At 47.5% G+C, this 17,807-nt stretch overlaps 1 protein-coding gene across 1 annotated transcript; it reads left to right on the top strand.

Annotated features, from left to right (window-relative positions):
- Window positions 1-725: 725 nt before the first annotated feature.
- On the top strand, window positions 726-16,276 carry RS1 (retinoschisin 1). The gene is made up of 9 exons (XM_047844643.1): window positions 726-792; window positions 1,494-1,660; window positions 3,574-3,645; window positions 4,193-4,298; window positions 4,422-4,528; window positions 8,527-8,563; window positions 11,430-11,571; window positions 13,863-14,058; window positions 16,124-16,276. The coding sequence occupies exons 1-9, from the start codon at window positions 726-728 to the stop codon at window positions 16,274-16,276; spliced, it is 1,047 nt and encodes a 348-aa protein (XP_047700599.1).
- Window positions 16,277-17,807: the final 1,531 nt, after the last annotated feature.

Raw genomic sequence — 17,807 nt, 5'->3', positions numbered from 1 at the left:
TTAGGCATAAGGAAGTGGAGAGATGTGGCCATACAACCAATAAATGTCACAGATGGAGCCTGGACCCTTGCACCGGGGACCCGCCAAAGGGTTTGGAGCAAGAAGGTGGCACAATCCAGTCTGCGTTTCGCCCCACCGGCAGCGTGAAGGGTGGATGAGGCAAGGTCTCTCTTCAGCAGGGAGAGCATCCAGGGAGAGAGAGTAGGAGCCCAACACAGGCAGTGGCGGCAGGGGCAGAGAGGATAGAGGCCCCTGGGAGACGTTGGATATGGGGGTTTAGAGAGAAAGAAAGGGGACTAAGACACATCCCAAGTCTCTAGATGAGATGCTAAGTGAACAGGGAAGCCACTCAGTAGGATAAGAAATAAAGGGGAAGAACAATTTGAGGAAGGTCGTAATGAGCTGAGGTATAAAACAGAGTATTGAGGTAAGATATACATACAGAAAAGTACAGCCCAGTGAATTGTCACTGTCGAACACACCCGTATGACCGCACTCAGATCAAATAGCAGAATATTGCCAGCCCCCGACTGGCAACCGTGGGCTTTCACCTTGCTGCTCCCCACGCCAGATGTGACCAAGACCCTGATGTCTAATGGCATAGATTACTTTTAAATGGACCCCTATGGTGTGTCCACTTGAGCAAGGGACCCACCACTCAGCCCTGCAATGTGGTGGCCCACTGTATGAATTTGCCACGTGTACCCATTCTACTCTTGATGGGCATGCGGGTGTTTCCGATTTGGGGTTACTACAAAGACTGCTGCTGTGAGGAATCCAGCACAGGTTTTGGTTAGTTGGAGAACATATGCACGCGTTTCTGGTGGGTACTTAGGAGCAGAACTGCTGGGTCCTAGGGCGCATATACATTCAACCTTCCTATAGGCTGCCACGTAGTTTTTCAAAGAAGGTAGACCAACTTACATCCCCACCAGCAGCACAGGAGAGTTCAGGTTGCTCCATGACCTTGTCAAGACTTGGTTGTGTCCAAGTTTAGGTAGGAAGAGACACCTATGGGGAGATGCCCGGTAAGCCATTCAAAGCAAGAATTGTAATCTTGGGTTTAGCAACATTTATGAGGCGGGTAGAAGAAGCAGAGCTCTCAGAGAAGACTGACAAGGGTATTTAGAGTGATGGGAACACCAGGTGAACTGTGTGATGGAAGCTAAAGGAAGAAGGAAGGGACCGAGAGCATATTGGAGCATGAAGACATAAGGTCAGTGTTGGAAAGAGTCCATTGGGTACGAAAATAAGAAGTCGTTGGTAACTTCTTTTGCTAGCACAGGGCTTGGCCTCCAACCAAGATGGCGCTCCTAACCTTCATTGCTATCTGAGAGGATTAATTCTGCCCATAGCAGGTAGGCCAAGGAATCTCTAGGAATGAATAACCGGTGTACGAGGGCCCAGGAGAGACAGCAGTTTGGGGCCGCAGAGGAGGGGTAGCCCTCAACTGCTCTGACTAAAACATATGCTCCCCTTAACTCCCATTGCAGCCTATGCAGAACCCAGTGGAGTGCTCACCGTGTGCATCATCCAGTGTCTTCTCATGGGTCCTCAAGCCCCTTGTGGGCAGAGAGCAAGGCTTCTATTTCAGAAGGCCCGGGCCCTGGGGCAGTGCCAGGCTCACAGTGGACACAAAAAAAAGGGGTTTGCAGAAGAAGTAAACATGTATTATTTAAATGAAGGCACAGTTTGAAAAAGATAGTTTTTATAATTGTGATACAAAAGATGAGACCATTTCTCTACTCTCAGTAACAATCTGAAAGGGGTGTGTGTGTGTGTGTGTGCGCGTGCACGCACGGGGGTGGGGGGCATAAGATTCAACTTTTAGATAGGAAAGTGGTTGAGGGACTTTTATTTCCTATTGCCTACACTCCAGTTTTGGTCAAGATTTTTATAATAGGTATGTGCTGCTTTTGTAATCAGAAAAGAAATGAAGATATCCATTTTGTTGAAAATGGAAAACGGAGCTTTGGTACTTTAGCAAGCACTGCCTAATGGAATCTTCTGCTGTGATGAAAATGTTCTGTACCTGTGCTCTCCGGTACATCAGCCACTAGCCACATGTGGCCAGGAAGCACTGAAATGTGGCTGGTGTGACCGAGGAATTGAATGTTTAATTTTATTAATTTTAATTAATTTGAACGCAAGTAGCTTCATGGGACTAGTGCTTATGCATTGGGCAGCAGAGTTTAAACAATCAGTTTATGCTAATGTATACAAACTCTTTTCCTATTAAATTGTGCATTCAGGGCACTCACTCTTAAGCGTCCGACTTCAGCTCGGGTCATGATCTCGTGGTTTGTGGGTTCTAGACCCGCGTTGGGCTCTGTGCTGACAGCTCAGAGCCTGGAGCCTGCTTCGGATTCTGTGTCTCCCTCTCTCTGACCCTCCCCTGCTCATGCTCTGTCTCTGTCTCAAAAAGAAATTTTAAAAAATTTAAAAATTGTAAATTGTGCATTCATTCTCTTTATTCGTACTTCTATAAAGATACTTTATATGTTAGTTTTATGTTAAATTTGACATCGTTTTCCCACATTAATTATACAGTATTTACACTTTGTGGTTTGATATTTCCAGTACATTACAGACAAACCTTAACAAGATTTTCTAAACAATTTGTTAATCCTAAATAACCTAAATGTGTCAAGTGCGGGGGTGCGGGGTGGGGGGGGACTAGGAATCAGCTCCTGACTGGCACATAAGGCAGACCCTAGGGATCCTGTTGCTGCTGCTGCTGATGAAGAAGAAGTAAGTAAAGGAAGAAGGTAGCACTTAATGTCAAATTTAACAATGTAAATTGTAAACATTGTTTAAATACTAGGTTCTCAAGTACGTTTTAAAAAACACACATAGAAAAAAGACTGGAAAGATTGATATGAAAATGTCAACAGTGTTGCCTTTGGTGATAAGAAATATGGGTGCTTCCCCACCCCCCTTTGCTACATTATTTTCCAAAATTCTATAAAGAATGAAAATAATACAGGCACCTGGCTGGCTCAATCGATAGAGCATGTGACTCTTGATCTCGGGGTCTTGAGTTCAAGCCGCGTGTTGGGGGTAGAGTTTACCTAAAAAATAATAATAATGATCCTTCTCTGCTTAATTTTACTGCCCCTGGTTTCTCAGGATCTGTGGATGTTTTTCCTGACATATATATTTACTTAGTTTGACTTCTTCCCGAAGGGGCTTTGTTAACTTTTATGTGACTATTTTCATTTCACTTCTCCTTGTTGAATTTGTTTCTTCTTTTAACCTGATTTTCTCCTCTCTTGTCCTTTTGCTTAGCCACACTGGGACTGTCGTCTACTGAGGTATGTTACAGTAAGAAGGCTGGGATTTACATGGATACTGTTCTTAAAGATTTTCCTAGCTCAAAATAATGTTTAGGATTATCCTTTTTTTTTTTTAAAGGTACTTTTTAAAGGTACTTTATTCTGGTGGTGGCAAGAGCCTATTTTATCTGGGCAAGTTCAAGATTGGTGTTTTAATGAGAGAATGCAAGTGAACCAGGTCTTAATTCAGGCGGTGTGATCATGAATCCATTACCTTTTAAAACCGGATCCCTAAAAGGGACCTCCAGAAGTAAGCAGCCTGACCGTGAACCGGGCCCCGCCCCCAAACCCTGAAGGTAACTATAATGGGGTGAGCGGTGCTCCCCACGTGGTGCGTCTGTGAGATCATTAGCTGTCCATCCACAGTGGCGGACATTTGTTTATCTGGACTCAAAGATGAGTGGCAACTGTATGTCTTAAGCCTGGATTAGTATGCCGGTTGTGCTGCTCTTGTGCAAAAGCGGCCACAGAATACAGGTAATGAATGAGCAAGGTTCTTGAACACAAACTCTTCCAGTGGCTCTGGCCACGGTTGCCTTTGCCTGTGATCTTTCTTTCTTTCCCCTGAAATTTTCATACCTGGAGCATTCTCTGTATTTTTATAATTTTTTAAATGTTTATTTATTCTCGAGAGAGAGACAGAGCACAAGCGGGGAAGGGGTTACAGAAAGAGGGAGACACAGAATCGGAAGCAGGCTCCAGGCTCCGAGCTGTCAGCACAGAGTCCGACACAGGGCTCGAACTCACAGACCGTGAGATCATGACCTGAGCCAAAGTCAGATGCTTAACCGACTGAGCCCCCCAGGCGGCCCTGCCTGTGACTTTTCTGACACTCCTTCCCCTCTGGCTTCCCGCAGGATGAGGGTGAGGACCCCTGGTACCACAAAGCATGCAAATGCGATTGCCAAGGAGGTGCCAATGCCCTCTGGTCTGTTGGCGCCACCTCCCTAGACTGCATTCCGGGTGAGTGTCTCCTCTGCTTAGGGCACCGGATCCTCGCGGTGTCCTGGGGAACGTTGTTTCTCCTTTTCCTTTCCGCCTGGCCGAGTTAACCCCCCGGCACGCTAGGCTCTGGGTTTCCCGCAGTTGGCCTCCGAACTTCAAATCCCACAATGGCCACTGCTCCAACATACCACACGGATGTCATTGTTCAGAAACAGCTTCCTGCCTCTCTCCCTGGCCTGGGTGAGACGGTGAGATGGCGCCTATTTTCAATGAAATGGACTAATGGAATTTGTGAAAATAAGTAAGTGGTAGGAGGCAGGGCGTTCTGAGAAGAGGACAGCCTTTTGAGTCAGAGAGTCCAGAGCTGGAATCCTGCCTGCCTCCCTTCTTAGCTCTGGGACTCCCCCTTGGGTCTTTTTCTGTCAAAGGGAGGTAATAGTACTGTGCCCGAGGGTTTACTGCTCAGCGAACAACCATGTTCTCCCCCACGTTCCACCCCCTTTAGAGTGGCTCCAGCCGAAGCGAGCCGCGTCCCTTCCAAAATGAACATTTAAGGGCTGGTACTTGACTCTCCGGCTTTCCCTTCCCTGCTTGAGAAATGGTTCCTCCTCCAGTGTGGGTCCCAGGAAATTGAATGGAGCAGAAACCCTGCCAACCCATAATGGACAAGTCACCTGAGTGAAAAATAAACCGCTGTCGTGTTAAGCCTCTGAAATTTCCAAGACAATTTGTTCTGCAGCCTAGCATAGCCCTTCCTGGCTAATACAAGCGTCTTCCTGTAAGGTTCCTGCCAGCAAACTTTGTAAAGGACCAGATGCTAAATATTTGTGGCTTTGCAGGCCCTAGGGTCCCGACTCCTCAATTCTGCCTTTGTAGTAGGAAAGCAGCCGCTGGCAATATGTAAATACATGCGTGTGGCTGTGTTCCAATAAAACTTTATTTACAAAAACGGGCGGTGAGCCACATTTGGTTTAAGGGCCACAGTTTCCTGCCTCCTGAGAGCTCACACTCTGACTTTCAGGGACTTGGGGGCCCAGAAAATCCTTGCAACACTCAGTGCTTTGCACGGCTCAGAGCCTCTTTTGCTCGAAACTGTGCTCGTTACCCTCTGCAGGGTACATAATCACCTAATAATAGCTCCGCTAGAGACAGTGTGTGTGTGCGTGTGCGAGCTTCTCTTCATTATTTCATTAAATTTGCATTAAAATAGCATATTGTGGGGGAGGCAGCGGAGAGTCTCCCACGGCCTTTGCTGCCTCCCCTTCCCTATTTACTGAAGGGGTAGGAAGTGGTTTGTGAATTCAGTCTATCGGAAAGGAACAGTGGGGCCCCTGTCATGAGGAAAGCAGCAAGTGCTGTGCAGTCTGGTGGGCTTCTACTGGATGCCCCACTGTGCTCCGCGGCAGGAGCTCCTGCAACCATTATATACTGGTGTGGTCTGCCCAGTCAATATTGAAGCACCCTCCTTAATAATCCATTTAAAATTCAGTTCCACCCTTTCTCATCATGTGTCTATTATGTGCCAGGCACTGATGGGGAGGCAAAAAAAAAAAAAAAAAAAAAAAAAAAGAAGGCATTATCTTCTCCCTGAAGGAGTTTCCCATGCAGTGGAAACAAACGTTCTCTTCACTAGAGACACGAAGACCTTACTGGAACTCCATTCCGAGTTCTAAAAAAACCCACCAACTTGAAAAGAGATTATTTATGCAGATTGACCCAATCAACTGTGAAGTTGAGGAGGGCTGTGTGTTTGGGGAATGTGAAGTCAACCGGGGTCCCCCAAGCTCTCTCCCCTAAACACTTGCCGTGCACTCGAAGTTCTGAAATCGGAAATTCTTTTAGTTTACGTGTTCTCCACTCCCCACCATCTTCTGTTTGTTTTTCCTCTCATTTTATTTTTTAATGGCACAGACATTTCCGGGAAGAAACAAACACAACCTAAGGGTTACACGGTTGATTCATTGGCGTGAATTGGTTTTTTTCCATGAAAGAGATGGTTCAGGGCAGCAGGACTAGACGCCCATCAGTGCCTCGGGTCCTCAATGGAATCTTAAGAACGCTGCTTGGTCTCTCTGGATCCTGAGACTCACTGCTTCCATCACAGGCCGCCTTAGGAGGGAAGAAGAGCCTATAAGATACAGAAGGACGGGAGGGAAGGTCACTGGGAGCTGCCCGGAGGTACTCTCGGGTGCACACTGGCTGCTACTGTCTAGTGGTCCCACCCACAGAGGAGAAGGTGCATTCTGGCCTCCTTAATCTTCATCTTAACACTATCAAAACGACTAAAAGGTCTGTCCTCCACAGTTAGCTAAGATCACCTTGGCCCTCGGAGGGGAAAGAATAGGGTAGGGAAAGTATCCAAGCCTAAGAAATCCAGTGATTCATGAATGCTTTGCCTTTACTCTAGATTTTATACCTCTATATTATCTTCGAGTTTCTACTCCATTCTATAAACATTATTCTATGTTCCACTACATTGTCATATAGGTTCAAGCCTAATACGTGTGCATGTTAATATTCATGTCTCTCTTGTCAAGAACGTCCCTGAACTTCCCTTGTGTTTCTCTAGGTAAATGTTCTTTATAACCATGTCTGGCTTTCACGCCTCCCGACCGTGAGATTATCTACTGAATAAGAAAGGCTAGTATGCTACGTATAGTCTGGATTCGCAGCGCATTATGAACATGCCTTTATCCACGTAATATCCGTGCTTTATCCACTTGTACCACACACGATGTAGGTTTCTCCTTAAAATGAATGTACAAACGTTCTTTTTCTACTTAAGATGAGCATACCAACAGGCTTCATAGCTACCCTAACAAACTGGCATTGGGCAGAAAACGTGGGAAGGACATATTCCGTGTAAGTCTGACGAGGATCCCCTTAATTCCTCCAGCAACATTATTCGTGCCGTTTAATCCTAGTTTATACTCAATTGACAGTTTCCTATGGCTTAGAGCAGTAGGTGTTCTCTGGGCCGGGCGACCTCGATTTCCTCCCTGAGCTTTCCGCTTCCTGTTTCTGCTGTCTTCTCTGCTTGCTCCTAGAGGCCACCTGAGACGGGCGATAATCTGTGTTTATCCCTTCATTCACCATCCAGTCAATAACTATCGAGTGCTTAGCATGTGCAGGCATTCTGCTCAGCTCAGAGGATACAATGGTGAGCCAGAGAGCCCAGAGGAGCTGATAAATAATGACAAGGATGGGGAATAAGTGAGAGGAACAGGATGGCCGGCAGAGATCTGAAGGATGAGCAGAGTTGGCCGGGTGAAGGGGGAAGAGAGGGGACGGGAGTGTCACAGGCAGAGGGAACAGCCTCAATGGAAGGCCTCCAGGCCTGCATGAGGACCCAAAGGGAGCCCAGCCAGGACCGTGGAAGGAGGAGGAGAGGGGAAAGGAGGAGTCGGGCAAAACAATAACATAACTTGACTGCAATTGACCCCACAGTCCATAGAGCGTGAGAAATGCCACATTTTCTATTTTTCCAAGTTTAAATAACTCCAGTTTGAGTCCTCCTCATGGCTAGCGAGGAGTCTGAAGACAGGACTGTTAAAGGTCCTTCCTCTCTCCTTGGACTGCATCAAACTCCCATGGGTTTGCAAGGACTGCCTGGGGGCAGGGCGCAGACTCAGGCTCAGGCTCAGGCTCAGGCCAGGTGGCAGGCTCCCTGCCTGGCCCACAGCCCCACTTGAAGGCCAACACCTTACTGGGGGGTCTTCTCCCTCTGAACCAAGCTCAGCTCAGTCCCGGGGACCTTCCCAAATTTCCTGAGGGTGTCCAGAGCTCAGGGCTCCCTGGCCCCATCTGTGGTCCAGCCCCCTCAGAGGAAGCATGTCCCTGCTGAGCTCAGGCCCCTACCATGAGCACGCCCCTTTCCCCCAAAAGGGCCAAAGCCCAGATTCTCCAGTCCCCTCCTGTAGCACAATCAGCTAATTCCTGTTGGCACCTAGACCTTCCAAATCCATAAATCTGAGAGATGCTATGTGGTCTACAGCCTCTCCTCTCTCAAATCACACACACACACACACATGAACACGTGCACACACAAACCCAAGAAGAGCCCCAACCCTTAGGAACCCTCTTTCTTGGGGAGATGTACAGGGGATGATGGGGGCAGGGCAGAGTGGGAGGGGGGGAGTTAGATTTCTTCCCGGGTGAGTCTTCGCCAGAAAGACAAACATGAAAAACTCAAGAAGACATCAATGTATTCCCACGAATTCACCCATTCACCCTATTACACCGATAGAATCTGTTGCTCTTGGCCAGCGACATCGTGGACGCAGGTACTGCTGTGGGTCCCCTTTCACAGATAAGGAAATTGAGATCCAGAAAGGTTAAGCAGCTTGCCTAAGCTCACACAGAGATGGGGATCCGATCCCAGCTCACACTGACTCTAGACAGACATTCTTGACCTTGGCTGCCCATTACAATCACTTGTAGCTCTACCCCTCACCCAGGTCCTACCCCAGACCAATGACGTCAGAATCTCTGAGGGAGTGACCCCAACATTAGCACTTCTGTAACTCCCCCCCCCCCCCCCCCAATGATACCCAGGTTGAGACCCATCAGAGAGTCTCTGCTTTGTGCCCTGGGCCACACCACTGGTTTCTGGGTTAGCAGCTGGGTAGCTAGAGGCACCAATACCTGACAGGAGCACTGTACAGGGGCAGGCTTGGGGCTTGGATGCTGAAGGGTACAGTTTGGAACATGTGGGTGTGAAGCATCTTTGGGTCACCCGGGTGGAACTGTTCACCTGGAAAATGGACAATGGGATAAGGCTTGGGGCCTGGGAATCAGGCACTGACTCCCAGACGCCAGGCAAAAGCCATGGGGATGGTGAGATCATCACTTTCCTGGAGAGTGTGGGCAGGGCCCATGTCTGGACAAGCCCTCACCAGCCTCCAAGGCCACTGCCACTGGCTTCGTCTCCCTAGGTTTCCACTCTTAACCGTTAGATGGGCAAATCGGAAAGAAATGGCAAAAGAGATTGAAGGGAAAGACACAGAAAGAGCAAAATGCCAAGAATAAAGCCATCAGGAGTGGACTTTTCCTTCCTCTCTGCTTTTCCTTCCCCTCTGCTCCTTCCCTCCAAGCTGGTGGCCCTGGAGCAAGAAAAGGAAGGTTCAAGAAGGAAAGGCCTTAGAGACACCCACAGTTAGCATTTAAGTGACAACCTTGGGCCCAACTGAAAACCAGCTTTCTGATGCTGGGGCCTTGGCCCACCTTCTGGTGGCATGGGCTTGTCCTCCAGGTCGGAGGGAAATTGAGGAGGTAGAGGGGCCCCCAAGGCCATGGGCACCAGGCCCCTGAACCTGCCAACTGACAAATGCCTTCTCTCACAGGCCAAAGTTTCCCCAGTGTGCTTTGAAAGTGTGCTTGTTAAAGATGAGGCTGCTCTGGGGGTGGGATACTGAAAACTGCATCCTTAACAAGCCCTCCTGACGATTTGACAGCACAAGGCATGATTGAGGGGCCCGTGAATCACTCCTGTCCTCTCTCCCAGGAATTCCCGTGATTTTAGTAGGCTCCATCAGCCTTGGGGACTTGATAAACCACAAGTGCTGTCCCCCCACTTCCAGCCCCACTGAGCTGCAACTAATGGTGGAGGTTGGACCTTTTCCTTTGGTGCATCGGGCAGAAAGGCAGTGAAGCCTCCCTGGTCAGAGGCCTGAAGCTGTCTTTCTGTCTTCACTCTCTGAGGACAGGGCATGACTGCCTCTGCGGGCATTCTGGTCTCAGGATGCATGGCATTCAAGCTTTTGCATGCTTCGTTCAATTTTAGTGACTTTTGGAAGCTATCCTCCAGAAAGACCCCAGCACTCGTTTCACTGTTGGAAAGGGATGATGCCCCAGTCAGCATGTTCAGCTCTTTGATCTGAACTCAGATTTACACATGGACAAAAAATAATTTCACTTACTTGAAGTTTATTCTTCACAATCGGAAAACTAAGAGAATGTGTAAATTTACCATTTGTTTTTTACAGAAATATAGCTAGACTTGTGTTCGGTTGTCAATAAGGGATCCCCTGAAGAGTGGCTTAGTGAATTACTTTTGTTTTGACTCCTGTAGTAAAAAGAGTAGGGGTAGGGAGTTGCTTAAGGATATCAGGGCTGAGGTCTCGGCGCTTCTTTTGGCCTTACCCCCGTCGTGCAAGAAGCCAGTGCGCCAGCCATCAGGTCTTCTTTCTAGGCAACGGGAAGAAAAAAGGGGTGAGCAAAAACGGATCAGAAATCCCCAGCAGACATCGTCGTATATCTCAGTGGTCAGAAATTGTATCACGTGGTCGCTTCTAACCGCGAAAGAGGCCGGGAAAGATTTTTTCTAGCGCCTACATTGCTGCCTGACAAAGTTAGGGTTCTTTAGTCAAAAACAAGGGGAGAACGGATGCTGGGCTGGCAATCGGCGGAAGTCTGTGACCAGGTAACCCAACACTAAATGTGTTTAGAAATACGTGAGAAGCAGCCGACGGTTGACACGTAAGAACCAGCTTTGGCTATTCTTATTTGGAAAAAAACCAGTTCCTTTCAATTGTACCTTATTCAATAGTCACTCAGGTACATTTCACACCCCCCCCCCCCCCACCACACACCTTTTTTTATTCATCAGACTAGTGAGAAGACGGCACTTTACGAGCGAGAAGTCAGTCTCAGTATATAATTGCCCTTCTTGCCTCTGACCATTGCTTTGTTCCTATAATTAGCATCATATGCTGCCCGAAGACAGCTGGGGCCCCTGACGTCATCACGCCGGACGGCTAAAAGTGTGTTAATGAGGAAAATAAAGAGTACGGCATTTAACTATGATATTTCCCTGGGAACCTCTTGGTTTTGCAAATGTCTAAGTTTGTGGAGGAGGTGAAGTATTTCTCCCTCCCTCCCTCCCCCACCTCAGGTTGCCATAGAGCCCCTTTCCTCTGCTTTTGCGAAGGTTGAGTCTCTATGGCAATCCTTTGACTTCATCTTCACTCTCTCTCATAAGAGCAGCGAATAAGTTGAAGACCCATTGTGGAGTGTGCTGACGAGCAAAACATTCTCCACCTACCAAAGCACGAAGGAGACGGTCCGACTTGGCATGTCAGTCATGTCGGGTTTGTGGAGTGTTGCGATGTGATATGAGTGTTTTGAGGTGCGTTGTTTTTCCCTTTCCAGAATGCCCATATCATAAGCCCCTGGGTTTCGAATCGGGAGAAGTTACACCAGACCAGATCACCTGCTCCAACCTGGAGCAGTACGTGGGCTGGTATTCCTCGTGGACCGCTAACAAGGCCCGGCTCAACAGTCAAGGCTTTGGGTAAGCAGGGCAGGTGGCTCAGGCGGTTTTTCTCATGTGATTTGAAAAATGTAGGTCTCTGTAAGAAAAAAATGGCAGAATGCATTTATTTATTCAACAAATATTGACTGAGTGCCTTCCGTGTGCTGAGGACTGTGGGCAAGGTGGCGGAGGTCCTGGCCTTCAAGAAGCACACAGTTTAGATGGGGAGAGGGACTCTACCTGAAGGGCACGGATGGGGATGGTGAAGGGCACGGATGGGGATGGTAAAGGTCAGCAAAGTTAGGGCACAAGTGAGATAATGCCAGAGCTCTGGTAGGCAGAAGTCAGATCTCAGATCGTGAAGTCACGTGAAGAATAATGGTCACTATTTTAGGCATAATGAGAGGACCCAGAATGTGCATTAGTTAGAGTACAAGTTTGTACTGCTGTAACAAAGAACCCCAAAGTACAGAAACTTAAATAACATAAAGGTTGATTTCTTGGTCATCTAAAAGTTTCATTAGGCCATGTAGTTTCATTGTTATGACGGCTGATGGTATCAGGGGTCCAGATTCTTTCTACCTTCTTCTGTCATCCTTCACATGAAGCTGCCATCTCAGGGCCCAAAATGGCTACCCTAGCTTCCACTAGCACATCACATTCTAGCCAGGGGGGAGAAAAGAGGAGCAGAGTGTACAAGCATAATCCTATTGGCTACTTCTGCCCACATCTCACCAATCAGAATTTAGTCAGGTTGTCCCACCTAGCTGCAAAGGAGACTGGGAAATATGAACTTTTCTGGGTGGCTGTTTGCCCAGATAAAACATGGTGGTGGTGGTGGTGGTGATGGTGTTCTATTGCTAAAAGAAGATGGGAAGAGGATACTGGGGGACAATTAGCAGACTCTAGCAGTGAAAGATTTAAAGCTGGGGAATACCACAGTAAGATTTGTGTTGTAAGAAAATTCCGGCTCAGGGCGCCAAGGTGGCTCAGTCAGTTGTGCATCCAACTCTTGGTTTCAGCTCAGGTCATGATCCCAGGGTTGTGGGATCAAGCCCCATGTCGGAAGCCATACTCAGCAGGCCGCCTGCTTAAGATTCTCTCTCTCTCTCTCTCTCTCTGCCCCTCTCCCTTGCACATGTGCGCTCTGTCTCTCTCAAATAAAAGAAAAAAGAAAAAAAGAAAAGAAAAGAAAAAAGAAAAATCTGGCTCTTGTGAGGAGAACTGTTTAGTTGGGGGAAGTAATTAGTGAGGTGAGCTAAAGTAGCAATCCAGGCAAGAATTGAGGATGATGTGGGTCAGGGCAGTGCCAGTGAAATGGAGAAAAGTAAATGACTTTGAGAAACACTTGAGATGGAGTCAATAGACGGATTGGATGTTTGAGGCAAAAAAGAGAAACGGACAAAGATCTCTCTCGGATCGCTGGCATGAACACCCCAGAGGATGGGGGTAGCATTCTGAAAGATGAATATTGGAAGGAGGGGCTGGAGACAATTAGGAGTTTACTCTTGGACATGTTTCTTTGGGGATGCTGTACAGCACCTAGAAGTTGTCTAGACAGCAAATGATTCTCAGGTTTCGGGATTTAGAAAAGGTCTGGGATGGAAGTTAAGATTTCAAGAGCCACGCAAGGAGCAAGTCTGGAATTAGAAGAGAAGGCAGCCAAGGACTGAGTCCCGAGAAGCTAATTAATATGCAAAAAGTAAATAAAAACCTCAAAGGGGAAATTATAGGTTTCCACAATTCATGAGAGACATAGCTAAAAAACAAATCAGTTCCCTCACTGGTTGGTTTGCTTTATAATTGCCAAAAGCTCTTCCAGAGCCACTTGGATCAGTGTTCTGCACATGGGAGACACTCTCTGAAAGCCATGAATGACAGCACTGGAAGGAGACGCAAATATGTATAAAGGGACTGAAATTGGGGTGAGACTCATGGAGAAAGAGACATCAGGAGAGACTAATGAAAAGGGAAGGGAGCTGGTGGGTGCAAAAACCATGCATTTTCATGATTTGAAGACAGACATACTCAACCACACCCCAAAGGTGATTTCAGCAACACTCAAAGGCACTTCTTTGACAGATCAGTTCAATCTGGCCATTGTTCTTTGGTCAGTGGAGATGCTGGGAGAAAGAGAATGATACAAGTATGACAGAGGCTGCACACTTCTTGGAGACAGGCCTTTTGGTGCTTAACAGATTGCAGCTCAGACTGCCCGCGCGTTGCAGGGGTTCTTTAGGCACTGGCGACCCCTCAGAGGGCCGTGCCTCTCAGCTCTTTGGAGGCTCTCATAGGAAAGGGCTCCTGGTGATTTGCTGTGTTCCTGGCAGGTGCGCCTGGCTGTCCAAGTACCAGGACAGCAGCCAGTGGCTAGAGATAGATCTGAAGGAGGTCAAGGTGATTTCAGGGATCCTCACCCAGGGGCGCTGTGACATTGATGAGTGGATGACCAAGTACAGCGTGCAGTACAGGACCGATGAGAACCTGAACTGGATTTACTATAAGGACCAGACAGGAAACAACCGGGTAAGTTGGACTTACCCCAAACCACCTTTAGCTCATACTCTCTGGGACTTCCCTCCCGTTCCTGCCCTGTCACGCCACTGACTCCATGGCAAGGGAAGTCATCCGTGTTTCTTCCCCACAACATGGTCTACTCTCTGACAGGGCAGGGTCTTTTCTTGCTGTATCCTGGATGCCCAGCAGTTTGTGAGTGAGCACCACTCTTGCATGCAAAAGAAATCTTTGTTTGAATTCTCCTACCAGCTTATAGTTGCTCAAATGATCAAAACTGGCCATTTGGACTATTCCAAACTCCGTGAGCCATTGAACACTTTGCTGCATACATGTGACTTGACCTATTATTGATGTGGCTAGGCCCTTGTCCATTTATGTAGATATGGCCTCTCCTTACCATTGAGACTGACTTCCAGGAAGATCTGGACAATCCAGCAAGTTAGCCACTGAACTATGTAAATGATTAAAATGACTCCAGCAATGAAGACACAGAGGAACTTGAACCTTTGAGCAATTTTATATCCTACTAACCTCTAAAGGCCAAGCCCCAAGTCTTGTTCACAGTAGGCTCTTGATTAAGTGTGTATATATATATATATATGACCAATATTTTATATATATAATGTCTATTTGCAATGAATTAAAAACTCACTAGCTGTTTGGAACCGTTAACTGTCCTTTTGCCTGAGAGTAAGGACTTCTGAGGCTAATTTGGACAATCAGATTAAGCAGACACGTGTGGCTGAAAATCAGAAGGCTTTGTACCCTGTGATGACAAGTTGCACAGCAAGACAGACACGGGTTGAGATTTCAAGGAGTTTGAATACAATAGGAGAAACCATCTTGATACTTAGACATTTTATTTCATTTTTGATCTTGTTAGCTGGCTTTTCAAAAAGAAACGGAGAATTCATTTTCAAGTCCTGCCTGCATTTCTGAAGGCCTTGACGGTTCTTTGCAAAGAGGTACTCCACTCAGGCACTTGGGCAATCTGCAGGAGCCTGTTCCAACCTCCCTCTTCACCTGTCCCAACTTGAATAGATTCAAGGGCAAACGGCAGAGAGAAGGGGATGTGGGATGTTGCTATTGGGAAGAAAGGCAAGATCATGGCACACGAGGTCCTTCTTGTTTTCTAGATAGATGAGGCCAAAGTGGCAGCCAGATTTTTTGCAGGAGATAATCCCAGAAAGAAATGAAACGCTCCAGTGTCATCAGGCAGAGCTCTACGACTCTAGAAAGACTGCCAAGAATGATTTCTTTGGAAACGCAGCCGAACAGCCACAGCACCTTTTTCCATCAGGGCCACTGCATCATGCTATGCTGCATCCCAAAACACACGAAGCAGAACCTTTTCCTCCCTACTTTGGGTACTGCACTCCCCCTTCCAGAATCTTCCCTCTAGTTTTTATGTCTTTTCTTTTCTAAAAGCAGTCTTCCAAGTCTAAAAAGTATTTGCCATTGGTATGGAGGTAGAGATACACACTTAAGCTTTGGCTCACAACTTCAGGGCCAGCTCACCAGTTTTTACTCGAGCCTCACTTTGGATCCCTTTGGAACAGAAGAACATTCCTCCTGTAAGTGCAATGCGGTCCTTTTCAAAATTGGTCAAAATGCAAAGAATCAGAACACAGAATTGGTGATGAGAATCAAGAGGCATTTTCTATCAGTGCCATCCAATAGAACCTTCTGTGACAATGGAAATGTTAGGATCTGCACTGTCCAATATGGAAGCCACTAATCACACACAGCTATTGAGCATAGGAGCCATCATCAGCGCGGCTGAGGAAGGAAATTGTTATCTAATTTTAATGCATTTAAATTTAAATAGCCACGTGTGGCTAATGCTCCCATACTGGCTGGGGAAGCTCTAGATGTCCCCAGAGAATCACTCGGAGATGCCTAGAACATGCAGGCACTAACACACAAGTTCAGATTTCGGGCATATGCAATTCTCTGACCTTTGACCACTTTCTGAGATTTCCCAGACTTCAAATTTGGGGCCAGCTTCAGATAGGAATTGTTCTTCCTTTTCCCTCCCCTGATGTGATAGTGATAAGATTTCCTCTCTCTTTAGGTCTTCTACGGCAACTCAGACCGAACCTCCACGGTCCAGAACCTCCTGCGGCCCCCCATCATTTCCCGCTTCATCCGGCTGATCCCACTGGGCTGGCACGTCCGCATTGCCATCCGGATGGAGCTGTTGGAGTGCGTCAGCAAGTGTGCGTGACGCCTCCTTCAGCTCGGCACCTGCCAGGTGGGGCGGAGGGCGCAGAGCAGCCTGTAGGGGAACAGTGACGCGACCAGGGCTTGAACAGGGTGACAAACGGCTGAATTTTACAAGCTCTTTTCAATGCAGAGCTGGGCAGAAATAATTTCTTTTTTTTAAGACGTAGTTTCCAATGTCAATGAGAGAGAAAGAAAAATGAACTCATTCCCCACTCAGGGCCAAAGAAAATAAGAACAAAGAAAATGTCCCTAAAGACAATGTTCATCAAAAGCCTAAGTAGCAGGGGTAATTTTCTGCTCTCGGGTTTTTGTGTTTGGCCTGACAGTGTGAAAGGTGTGGTCTCAGGGAACACAAAGGAGCCCAGATAATTTAAAAACCCTTTTGCTTCACCACCCTGAAAACAGGAACAGAAGTTTCATAAAACCTCGATTTGAACGCAAATGGGTAGCAGGCTTGCGGTCTCTCCGGGGTTTTCACCAAATTAGGGCCTCTCACAACTTTAGAGCACCGTGTATGCAGACGGAAAGGATTTGGGGTGACTGGGGGGCCGAAAGGCATAGTCGGGAGCCTGTGTCCTGGTCTCCTGGAGGCTGGCACCATCACCCTAGGTAGGAGGGCCTCCCCTGCTCTGCGCCTTCACCCCCACGCACACAAGGACTGTGGAGCCACAAAAGCTCTTATCACATACATATCCATTCTAGCAAAGTTTTCCAGTCTGTGGTCACTATTTGGGTAAATACATGGGACGGACTGCATGTGTAAGTAGCAAAGTTTCTCTGTATTTAGGAACCCCACATGACCGAAGCACACCAGAATTTCCCTTCATCTAGGGCTACCATTTTTCAACAGGATTCACATTTTAAAACCAGTTGGCACAGGAGCTAGATCACTGGCTACACGGAGGAGGCCCATCAGCTAACCACATGCTTTGCAGGAAGTGGGCAGACCGCAAGTCCTAAGAAGGGATGTGGATACGTTTCTTGTGACCCACGGTTAAACTTCACCCCTTGCCTTGCAACACACAAAACAGGCCTGCTCCTGAGGCTGAAACCTCCTTGGGAAGGACCGGGCCTGGCATGGGCCTGGCCTTCCCCCTCCTGGAGGAGCTCATGAGCTGGGACCTTTCGGGAAGAGTCTCAGTCTCCTGAGTTTTCAGGCCCTTCCCTGGGGACAGGCTGATGACACGGGGAGTGGGCAGGGGAGGTATATGAAAGTAGGAGCTGAGAGGGGGTGAAACTGGGGGATGAGGGCCCTCTGACAAGACTGGGGAATCCGAGACTGTCCTGGCCCTGACACAGCACAGCCTCTACTAGAGGCTTTCTCCTGAGTTACTTTCTGTTTTCAAATGCCAAGCCGAGTGAAGACTCACACTAACATGATCCTGGACATCACATTCACCTTCTCTGTGAGGGAGAAGCCTCCTAAAAACCCCAAATCTCTTCCCTGGTGTTTTGGGCTTAGAACAGCTCTATATTTAACCCACCATCCTTTTTTTTTTTTTTTTAACGTTTATTTTGAAAGAGTGAGAGAG

This window comes from Prionailurus viverrinus, chromosome X (assembly GCF_022837055.1).
Source record: "Prionailurus viverrinus isolate Anna chromosome X, UM_Priviv_1.0, whole genome shotgun sequence".
Lineage (NCBI taxonomy): Eukaryota > Metazoa > Chordata > Mammalia > Carnivora > Felidae > Prionailurus > Prionailurus viverrinus.
This window is presented reverse-complemented; position numbering and strand designations above follow the sequence as displayed.

Coding starts and splice junctions, on each gene's coding strand:
- RS1 (XM_047844643.1), top strand. CDS start 726: ATGCGGGTGTTTCCGATTTGGGGTTACTACAAAGACTGCTGCTGTGAG. Junction 3,646..4,192: donor CTGAAGGTAACTATAATGGG/GTGAGCGGTGCT, acceptor GGCTTCCCGCAG/GATGAGGGTGAGGACCCCTG. Junction 4,299..4,421: donor CTCCCTAGACTGCATTCCGG/GTGAGTGTCTCC, acceptor GGTTTCCCGCAG/TTGGCCTCCGAACTTCAAAT.